Raw genomic sequence first — 12,258 nt, forward strand, 5'->3', positions numbered from 1 at the left:
AGTGTCAATTGTCTTTAATTAATATTAAAAAACTAAATAAATAATACACTTGATGGTTTTTAAACCTGCTTGTGGGTTAAAAATTTCACCAGTAATATATCAAATAATAATTTTTGTATATTATTTATACAATGATAAATGGTTGAGATGTTGATTTTTTTTTTTTTTTTTACATTAACTTGTTTCATGCAAATTTTTTATTTAGCCTACAAGTCGAATATAATGGCTTAATTTTGTTTGACTACTATAACAGGATTAAATTGGTTTGAAAATTAAGGCAAACGATTTTATGTCACTTTTTGTATATACTGCTTGCAAGTTAGGGACAAAATATATCCATTTATATGATTTTTATTTTGCAAATTAATCTTGCATATCTTAACATATCAACTCCAGATTTGGATCTTGAAACATGTAGGTATGGGCTCTCAACACTTTGCGTTGAATGGGCCGCTCACTTCTAAGAGGATGGAGCTAGATTTCTTCTCTACTATTTGTTTTCTTAAACAATCATATTGTCATAGGCCTATTTCGCCCGGGCCCATATAGAAACCAAAACTAATAATAAAATTAAATTCAAGCCAGCAGTTCAAGTCCAGTTACAACCAATCCAAACCCAAACAAAGCTAAACCCAAACCCAATACGAGCCTAATAACAAACTCAGATACTCATTTACAACGGGGCCCAATGGCCCAAAATCTAAACTTAGGTTTAGCTAAGCTAGCAAACCCTAGCAGCAAGGAGCGCCGCAGCCCCCAGCCTTCAGCGTTGTACGGCCTCCTTGTGCCACAGCCACAACCACGCCTCCGCGTCAACGAGCCGTACGCCACAGCTGGCCTCGTACCCTGTACCTGCAAACTAAAACACGACAGCAGCACAAAATAGCAAAAAGAATATATTTTTCTTTTTAATTTTGGCTATATAAAGCCATACAAGGCTATTGTATTTTGGGGGCTTCGGTTTTTTTACACATACAAAGCAATCAAATAGAAAAAGCAAATACTTCAAGGTTTTTCATTCACTATTTTTTTTCTCTCTTATTTTTCTCTTTTATTTCTTACTTATTTTTTTGATCTGCTATACTAATATCAAAAAAAAAAAAGAGAAGAAAGCTCTCTTACCTGTTGATTCGGTGTCGACCTAGTTGACATTTGCTTCTCCGATCCAAAGGCAGACGGATCCCTGGGGATCTGGTTAAAGCCTCGACGGAGATGGAGGCATATTAGGCGCTGGCGAAGCCCAATCGACTAAAAAGGGAGGGGAGGCTATAAGGGTTTGGAAAAAAACTTTCAAGCTGTTTGGAAAGAATGATCTGCCAAATGAATTTTTTGGGCAAATTTTAGTTTATATATATGATCAAAACAGCGTCATTTTATGGCGTAACCCGATGATTCGACCCAAATTCTCTTAGGATCCGTGTGTCTCATAGAGAGGGGATAATTGCGCGCGCGGTCTTTTCGCATTTCTGTTATGTTTTAATACAATTTTACTTTGTTTTTTAATTTTGCCCCTTAATTTCAACTCTGTTCTGATTTGGACCCTAAGGGAACGACGTTATTCTGGGGCGAGGAATAATTTCCTATTTAGTCCTCATGGTTCTGCGCGCATTTCACTCTAACCCCGCATTCTTTTTGCTGTAATTGAGCCCTTTTAATTTGTATAATTCATTTTTTTTTAAATTCACTTAACATTTATTATATATATATTTCTTGAGTTCTCTTGATAATTTTACTTTTTTTATAAAATCTTTATTTTAAAGCTCTTTTATATCATATTGTTTTAAAAACTTTGTATGATATTCCATTTAAATGTTCTTATATATAATGATACATATATAGTTCATGATAAAGTTAGTTTTATGCTATATACATTATTAATTCTATGTTATTGCTATATATAATTTCTTTTAAATCTATTTATATATATTTTTTAAAATCTTATGTAAATAAAATATATTTTATTATATATTTTGTTATTTAAAACCTTTCATATTTTACATATTATTTAAATTATTTTTTATTGTATGTATATTGTCAACTTTAAATAGATGTATCATTTTTAAAATATTTTGTACATTATTTGACTCAAATTTCTTCTTTTATAAAATCTATTTTAATAATCATTTATATATTCTTAGTTTTATATATATATATGTAAATTATTTCAAATTCTTACATGTGTTATTCATTTGTAAATTTTTTTCATATAGTTTTTGCATTATTTGGTATTGGCTCCTAGTTTCCATATTGTTTCGTAGTGGTTTTGGTTTTCATATTGTTAATATACTATAGTTTCATATTGTCTATTAGTCTTTTGTGTTGTTCTTTTATCTATGCTTGAAAGCTCGCTATAGTTTTTATGATCATTTGTTTCTTTAATTAATTATATTACTAGTTTTCATTGTTTGAGTTGTAAATGTTTGGATGTGAGCTTAATGTTACTTTGTATATGGTAATTTGCTTTGCTTTATTTATTTTTACACTATTTTCATTCATTAATAGAGTCCGCTATCCATGTATATTGTCTCATATTCATAATTTCGCCTTTCGTTCGCAATTGTCTCATTGTAATTTTCAACTTATTAATCAAAAATTAATTGTTCCATTTTATTTCAAGTCAAAGTAATGAATTTTGAATCGACTTTAAAATTTCGTCCGCATTTTCTAAAACTTTAAAACAAACTCGATATTTGATGTTTGGAAATTCGGGAAATTGTGCCCTACGTGCTAGGTTTCAATTTTCCGTTTGTGTAAATAATCGAATATCCCTTTTAATTTCGTCCATATTTCCTAAACCTCATCAAGGCAATATTTAACATTTGGAAATTCGAGAAATCGTACCCTAACGTGTTGGGTTTCGTTTTTTCGTTGGACCAAATAATTGAATATCCTTTTGTAATTTTCAAATGTACAAGCTTTTGGAAGTCAAGAATTGATCGTGGTTACGAGGGTTTAAAGGATCGCGTCCTAACGTGCTGGATGTGATACTATATTCTTTCGAAACAAGAAAATTTTGACGTCCGATTTAAGGCATTCAAATGTTTTAAAAGAACTCGTATTTCAAAACATTTTTTAGACATAAGGACATTATATAATCAATTTAGTACCAATTTTGGGTGTAGCGGGGGTGCTAATCCTTCCTCGTACATAACCGACTCCTAAACCCGTTTTCTCGAATTTCGTAGGCCAAAATTGATTTTTTTTAATACAATAAAATGTTTTATTAGGTGATCCGATCACACCTAAACAAAAAAGGATTGGTGGCGACTCCACACCTCGTTTTAAAGTCAATCCCTGTTTTCTTCAAAAATCAAAAAAATAGTTTCGACACATATTGCATTTTATTCTTTTTACTTAAAAAATTAATAAATTAGTTCTTATGCATTAGATTAAAGAGTAATCTGGTTATTCTATTAAAAATTGTACTCATGTCTATTGTTAAAAACCTGTCTATATACATTAGAATGAGATACATGTAGCACACCACGTGTAACTGTCTAGTTATTTTATCAGCCACATCAATTTTTAATAGTAGAAATTGATAAAAAAATTTAATAAAAATGAACAGTTTACTCTTTGATCTATTGTATAAAAACTTATATAACTTAGTATAAATGCTCGTTAAATTAACTTTATATAAGTTTTTATAATTAAACTACATATTGTTTGAGTTGTGAACCCCAACATAGTAAGATTGATGTTAATTATGCAAATAAAAAGGGTTTTCTTACATCATATTATAAAGAATGATGCCATTTGAGAGGATGGTGTTAAACACGAGCACCATAGGCAACTTGCAAACTCTTTAATTTGGAACATTCAAGGCTTCAGAATATAGTTGATAAGGCATTTGTTGCTCTAAAAAAATTATTTCTCATATTAACAAAATCACCTTAATATAGTATAAAAAGACAATATTGGATTATACTAGCATGTTGCATATCTCATAACTTCAATCAAAGGTGAAATTGAAATGATTCATACTTCGAAGAGTATATGGAAGAAGGAGATATTAATAGTCTTAATGGTGCAAATTCAAATTCAAATGATGATGAACTCGATTAAAGACCAACAGATAATGACAAGGAGCATATGTTAAATATCAAAGAGGACTAACCCAACAAATATGCACTAGAATAATTAGATAAAATAGTATATGATATTTTTTTGGTTATTTTGATTAGTAGTTGTATTATCAACTACTTTTTAAATTAACATAACACATGCATGATTGGATTTTAATTTTTATTACTTGTTTAGAAATTATATTTATCGCACTAATAATTTGTTATAGTAATTAATATTTTTTAAATATAAATTATGTAATGTGTAATTATAATTTGTACTACCAAACATGATATAAGGAATTACGATGTAATTACACTCTATCAATTAAACATGTCTAAGAAAATACAATTTTTGTAATTAAAAGAAAGTATAATTACTACCTAATAATTACATTTTCATTTAATTACACTATATTGTTCAAATAGACCCCAGTGTATTCCCTTTTTATTTGCTATTTCTTTAATGACACATTCAATAGGTGAATCTATATATATTTATATTCTTTAATATAGGGGGTCATAGGTCGGGCTGAGTCAACTTCAAGATGGGCCTACAAAAGGTATCTAGATTAAATTTTCAAGTTCGGACTCAACTCGACCCGAAAATGAGCTTACTGTTTTGCTCAAGTTTAGTCCAACTTAAGAAAGGTAAATTCGGACTTGACCCGACCCATCCATATTTAATTTTTTTAGATTATTTTTATTTAAAATTATTTTTTAAAAAAATATAATATATTAAATGCACTAAAACGCTAAAATAAAAATTTTCTAATACATTAAAGAGTATTTATATTAAAAGGTCTAACATAAATATAATAAATGTTTTATTATATTAAAACGTAAATAAATATATTAAATAAGTTATTGTATTAAATATAATTTTAAAATTTTATATTTTGGGCTAGGTTATTTAGTTGGGTAACTTTTTTTAGGTTTTGCATAATAAGTTTAATTGTTATTGAATTAGTGATTTAATATAAATATAAATATATAATTATTTTTACAACATAATATATTTGGGTCAAATTGAGCTCGTGCAAAAAAAATTACCCGAGGCCTGACCTATATAGAAAATGGACATTAAATTTTAACCAATATCATTTTTTAGGTCTCATATTTTTATCCAACCTTCTCAATTTTTGAGTCAACATTTAGATTATTTAGAAGATAATGAATTATAAGTGTTTTTAGGGGGGGGGGGGGGTGATATTCAAGTGTTTGAAGGAAGAAGAGTCCCAAACAAACACTTGTTTGCGACTTCTAATTGAAATTGTATAATCAATTATAGTTTTAAGAAGAGCTAGTTTCTTACCTATTAATTTTATATATTAAATATAAATAAAATATAAATCAATACTATAGCATGGAGCTTGGTGGTTGAGGGTAAAAGTATAAAGAATATTAGATATAATTAATAATTTGTCATTTAAAATTATACAACTTTCTTTTTGTTTTCCTTTATTTTCTTGTGAGTAGTTAAGAAAATTTTATGTTGGCCATACCTTCATTTTCTTATCAGTACGTAGTTAAGACGATGAATTTTTTATCATTTAACATTTTTCTTTAAATTTTAAAATGTGTTTTAAAATATTTTCTTTTCGAAATTCTATTTTTTAAATCTAGAATTCTGTGTTTTTTATTTATTTTAGAACATATTTTATAATTTTTTAAAAAATTATGTCAGAAAATATAAAAAAATAATGTTACGTAAACAAGGTAAGACTGATGATTAATTTACTTCAAATAAAAGAAGAAGGGTCAATATGAATAAAAGTGTAAAAGTTAATGGATAAAACATCAAAATATTATTCTTTTACATGCAAAGTAATTTACCCATTTTTGGATAAAAAGACTAAAATATAATGAAAGATATAGTGAATAGAATGCACGATAATTGTAGACTGCAATGATAGTAAATAAACATCCTTTCTTTGGACATATGAGCATGGAATATTGTGTACCTGTATTTAAGGAATATCCTAATCCCACGAGCCATGTTCTGGTGCCCAGACAGGCTGCCAGATGCTTCTTCCAAAAACCATTCAAATCAAACATCGACTACCAAACTGTCAGGCAAGCCCGACATGTATTGAAATTCAACCTCATTTCATATTGATCGTCTCATTCCTAAACATTAGCTATTCTCTGGGTTTGGTTTGGTCTATTTCTAGTCTAGGTTTTCATTTCAGCTTTAAATCAATTATCCCAAAATGACTCCTAGAATCTAGGTGCAAAAATAAGTGGTCGACTCATATGAAATGAAAACGCTGTCGCTCGCATACTAGCGCTACTAAATGACCAATTATTGCTTTGGACGAATGCAGCATGTGATTTGCCCTGCCAACACAATATTCTTCCATTTCCAGTGGTGGCCAACCGGATTGATTAGCTTAAGTGTCAATTGGTCCACTTCTGATTTCCTACCCATTTAATATTTGTTGCCAATGTTAAAAGAGTAAGGGATGAGGATAGCCATTAACCACCATCCGCTCTTTAAATAATACCTAAAATAGGCAACCACCCTGCCTGCTTCATCTATCAAAATTTCACAAAGTAAATAAAAAACAAACCCAAATTAAGGAATTCTTTTTTCTTTAAAACTCGTTTCATAATCCCATTATTGCTATGTTGTTGTATCAAAGAGGATTGTCTTGTTCAAGACTCTAGAGTGTAGCCAGCTCATTCCAGCAAACTCCCACTCCCTACATCTTATCCCTTAAAATCCCCCCACTGGCTCTCTCCTTCACATATTCCTTTCCAACACAAACCTAAAGACATGGCTTCATCATCTCCTCTTTCTCCCATTCTCCTCTCTCTGTTTCTAGTATTCATTTGTGGGGTGTCAGCTCAAACGGCTCCCGCCCCTGCCCCCTCTGGCCCCTTGAATTTCACTGGAATCCTTGACAAAAATGGCCAATACACCTACTTCCTTCAGCTTTTGGCACAGACTCAAGTTGGGAGCCAAGTACAAACTCAACTCAAAACCACCACTGAAGGCTTTACCGTCTTTGCTCCCACAGATAATGCCTTCAACAACCTCAAACCTGGCACCGTCAATAACCTGGACCCAGAACAGAAAGTACAACTAGTTCTATACCACGTTATTCCCAAATACTACTCCTTGAACGATCTCCAATTTGTTAGCAACCCCGTTAGAACCCAAGCTGGTGAGGATTTCGGCCTCAACGTAACTGGCCTGAACAACCAGGTTAACGTCTCAAGCGGGGTTGTCGAGACTCAGATTAACAACGCATTATATCAAAAGAAACCTCTGGCAATTTATCAAGCGGACAAGGTGTTGTTGCCTGAGGAGTTTTTTGAAGCTAAATCCCCAGCGGCTGCACCTTCACCGGCGACAAAGAAATCATCAACAGGGTCTAAATCGAACTCAAGAGCATCAGCAACCGCAGATGAGCCAGCTTCTGCTGATAATTCAGGATCAACCGTAAGGAATATGGGGTTGGGATTCGTTGTTGGGCTTGCATTGGCTTGCATGGGATTTCTCTCATGAGCGGATATATATGAAGTTTGTCTGCATTTTTTACTATAAATTTTCGTTTTTCAAATGGACCGATAAGGGTCTGATTGGTCGTTGAACATATTCTTGTTATCCACATTATTTGTATTTCCAGAATTTTTTTGTTGATTGTGCTTCTGCGCGCTGCTTGATGTTAATAATAATATATGTGAGTTTCTGAAAATGCTTTAATCTCCCCATCTCTCTTTTCCTACCAAATAGATCCCAGTTTAATATTGAGCATTAATCCTATAAAAATATAGGGAAGGATGTAATTATATATAAAGAAATGAAGTGTAAATACAGATGCTGAACGTGATTGGCACCTCATTTTGCATTATATTTTTCATCTACTTGATGACCATAAACCAGACCGATGGACTGAAATCTCGCTCCATCAGCTCTATAGTTTCAAAACTTATAATACCTCTTACTTCAAAAATTTCTCAAAGCCAATCATCTTTAATTAAATTAAATTTAAAAAAATAATTATAAAGAAATTTTAATTTTTCATTCCCTTCATCTTCTTTTCAATTCAAATTAACTTTATTTCTTTTCCTTTTTCCTTCTTTCTATTTCATCTCCTCCATTTTTCTTTCTTTACCACTCTTATTCTCCTTCCTTATCAATGGTTATAAAAAAGTTAGGGTTTTTGGATGGTGAATTTGGGTTCAATGGGGAAAGGAAAAGGCGGGTTCTTTTGAGTACCAAAAGAAATAGTGAAAACAAAGATGACGTTTTTTATCATCAAGAAATAATGAAACGGAGAAAATTGGAGGGGAAAGAAATGAAAATGGTAAAACCGTAGATGGGTAAATTTAAGGTGAAGATTGGTTTTTTCTTTACTAAAATTATAAAAACAATTAATTATAATTTGGGAAAAGGATTATTCCAATGCTCTAATAATTGATAGGTTTTGTTTGCTTTGTCGCTTATATCATTTTGTTTGCATCTTTAGCTGAGAATGCATATGGATCATGATACTGTACGATGAGTTAGAGAAAGCTGAGAATGCATATGGATCATGATACTGTACAATGAGTTAGAGATGAATTGGTTGTTAAAACAAGTGTTTTTTGGCTAATCATTTTGAAAAATGGGAAAAATATGAAAATCAATAAAAAGAAGATGAAGAATGCAAATGAAAAGTTTGTTTGGTTGTTGAGAAAATTTGGATTTTGTTGAAGTGAAGAAGAAGATAAAAGAAAGAAAGATAGATTTAATTTAATTTAATTTAATTTTATTCAATATTTAAAATATGTCATGTGTCGAACCATGATTAGTTAACATAATTTTATTAAAAAAGTTAACAGTTAGAATAAAATAATATCAAAAATCAAAGTTTAGATACCTCCTTCAATTAAGAAAAGATGTTAATGTTTTAAACTTTTAATAACATGATATTATGCGTATAATATTATCAAATCATAAATATGATAATTAATTTAATGAATTTTATAATATTTTATAATAAAATTTTATAATTTTACAAACACATAATAGATAATTTAGTTGTATTAAAATCCTAATTTTTAATATCAATATATATTTTCAATTAGGTATAAAAAAAGGATTATGTTTATAAAAATATTTACTTTTTATTAATTAACATTTATAATTTTATAAATTTACATTTATAATTTTATAAATTGTCTTTATGTTGTATATCTTCAATATTATTTTATCCATAATATTTTTACCCTTGTATTATAAACCGTTTATTACTATACATTTACCGCAATATGGAAATGTTACGAATTATTATTATTAGGCTTATACGAAAATACGTCTCTAAATTATGCAACTTTTCTTTATTTAGGTATTTAAATTTTATTCCGTTACCACTTTAGGTTTCGACTCTTAATTTTAGTTAAAATTTATTTAATTAAAAATGGCGCGTGTTTAAATTTAATTGATTTAGAGGTTTTTTAATTGGACTTAACTTTTAAATAATTTTATTTAATTAAAATAAAATGTCTCATAATTTGATTGGTTCAAAGTTTTCTTTAACCGAGGTTAATGGTTGATACCTAAAGTGATAATGAAATAAAACTTTAGATACCTAAATGAGAAAAATTACACAGTTTATTATGTACCTATTTTTCATATTAAGTCTATTATTTATGACTAAGTTATACATCATATTCTATTAATTTATAATTATTTATTTATAAAATATTAAATTTATTAAAATGTTTTCAGTCATTTACTAAATATGTAAAATTTTACTAATTATTTTATCTATATAATCTATAATATACATAAAAGCACAAGTTTGGAAAAACTTTTGAACTAACAATAATGCCATTTATTTTCGATCATATTACTAAATTCACTTTAAAAATAATGGAAAAATTTGTGAAAATAGAGTTATTACTTGAATACAACTCTAATCATGAAATATATGAAAAATTGTAATAATTTTATTTATAATTATTAGTTAAAATTTTTGAGGTAAAAAAGTTGTGTTAATTTTATTTTTTTTAAAATGTGCTAATTTTGTTGATGTAAAATAGAGTTGTTATTTGAATAGAACTGTAAGCACCTTAATTATCACTTAATTAATATTAAAGTTATATATCAATTTAAAATTAAGTTTAGCTTTATGAATAACGCCTAGTAGTTAGGCATATTGAATTAAGTAGCATCTAATAAAAATCACTGGTAAAAAAATGAAGATTGTTAACATTAATAAGTTAAAATTATATAAAAATTATAATGGAGCATCAAAACCATGGCTATTTAATAAGGCACCAAAAAGTGATAAAATATTATTTTAATTGATGATAAGGTAATATAATATTATGATTTTTAAATTTTTGAGAAGTTGTTTTTACTGTGTGAAGCACTCTTAAAACCGTTTTTTTAATCTATCCATTATTTTTTGGTGTAGGTGAAATATTTTGTGAGCTTATTTTGAAAATAAAGTCAATTTTGATAAATTATTTTTAATCACTATTATTAAACATGTTTATTAATTTAGTATACATATTTTTCATATTTATCATGAACTATTATTATACCTGTTGCATGTTACGTAATCTTTTTTTTTCTTATTCCTAAATTAATATTATAATTTATTATAAGTAGCAATAATTAAAAATATATCATTTAAAACTAATTAAAAATTAAACACGTAAAAATACGTGCAAAATGCATATGACATTAGAAATTAATAACGAGTTATAGAGAAACTTTTTAACTAACTTTTAAGTAATAGCTTTGCATAAAATTATAATAATATATTAATTTCTCAATTTTATCTCTTATAGCACTTAATTAATAGTTGTTAATGTAATAATTAAAAATAATAATATTTTAGATAAAATCATAATATCATATTAACAAAATCTTATAATATTATAATTAAACAATAATGAATACGAAAATTCTTATATCATAAATAAAATATTATAATACTACAATTAAACAGATTTATTAGTGATAATTTAAATTTCTTAGTTTAGATTAATAATAATTATTTTATGGTATTTTATGAATTTTTTCTTTTATTATAACTTGAGATTGATGATGCTTTGTACTAATCCTGTGCTGGTTTTATTCAGGCTGCGGACTCATAGTTCCTTTTACATGGATAGAACTAACAAGTGGACCGCAATTCATCACACTCACTGAAAATTTCAACCCAAGCTGACAGCATGGCTAAAGCTGCAGCTACTTGCAAAATTCACTTTAGATGGCCTTAATTTGCAGTAATATTATAACTTGAAATAATGAAGAAGAGAATGTGCGATGAAGAAATTTTAAATGTATGAAATGCAGAAAGAGATGGAAGCATGTTGTGTTGGAGTGAATTACTGAAAGTTGAGGCTTGGAGGGTGCTGAGTAGATTTGGGTGGATCAACTTATATATTATATTGCCAAATGAGGTGCCAATCACGATGATCAGCTTCTTATCATTTTAGTATTTTGAAAAAGTTGTACTACTACCACGTTGATGTGAGAACAAAAACTCTATATCACTCAGCCATTGAATTTGTAAGATGGAAACTAAATGAGTTTGATATAAGAATCAAACTGAACATTACAAGGCTATATATTTATGAAATTTCATATTATTAATGGGAATCAGCAGCAATACATTGCATAAGAGAAGGGACCCTCCTCAACCATCAATAGTTCTACTATACTGAGCTACAAAATATTTAAAATTAAAATAAAAATCACAAATATTACAAAAATCAAAAGAAATTTTCCCCACATTTGGCACCAATCCATCAACAGAGACCATACTACAGCAACACCAAACCCTCCCTCAACTCTGGGCTAAGTTTGGTTAAAGCTTATTGCCACCCATTTGTGAAAATATCCTTAATTAGTACAGCTAATATCGTGCTACGCTGTCCAACTTCAATATTCTCTTGCCAGAAAACTAGCTAGTCTGAAATCTTTTTCTTAAACTGAAATTTCTATAAATAAACATTTACAGGTTGAAACTTCTTAATATTTCAGTTAAATCACTTATTTTGTTGAGACGTAGAACACTAAACTTTTGCTCACATGCACTATTTAGCCTTTATATTATTATGGTGACAAACCTTGACAAACGAAACGGTTCAGGTTTAAGACTGGTATTGTTGTTGAAAATATGTTGGATCCAAAATCTAGCTTATTTTAAAAATATGGTGAAAAAAATATAATTTATACATTTTA

At 28.7% G+C, this 12,258-nt stretch overlaps 1 protein-coding gene and 1 long non-coding RNA gene across 2 annotated transcripts; one reads left to right on the forward strand and one right to left on the reverse strand.

Moving 5' to 3' along the window:
- Nucleotides 1-544: 544 nt before the first annotated feature.
- LOC128285259 (uncharacterized) lies at nucleotides 545-1,312 on the reverse strand. The gene is made up of 2 exons (XR_008275720.1): nucleotides 1,123-1,312; nucleotides 545-859 (listed from the first exon to the last, which is right to left on the reverse strand). It is a non-coding gene; the product is annotated as an uncharacterized LOC128285259 (long non-coding RNA).
- A 5,288-nt stretch (nucleotides 1,313-6,600) lies between these two features.
- Nucleotides 6,601-7,768, forward strand: LOC108476522 (fasciclin-like arabinogalactan protein 9). Its single transcript, XM_017778745.2, has one exon. The coding sequence runs from the start codon at nucleotides 6,844-6,846 to the stop codon at nucleotides 7,576-7,578; it is 735 nt and encodes a 244-aa protein (XP_017634234.1). The 5' UTR covers nucleotides 6,601-6,843; the 3' UTR covers nucleotides 7,579-7,768.
- The last annotated feature ends 4,490 nt before the right edge of the window (nucleotides 7,769-12,258 follow it).

This window comes from Gossypium arboreum, chromosome 12 (assembly GCF_025698485.1).
Source record: "Gossypium arboreum isolate Shixiya-1 chromosome 12, ASM2569848v2, whole genome shotgun sequence".
In the NCBI taxonomy this organism is placed as follows: Eukaryota; Viridiplantae; Streptophyta; class Magnoliopsida; order Malvales; family Malvaceae; genus Gossypium; species Gossypium arboreum.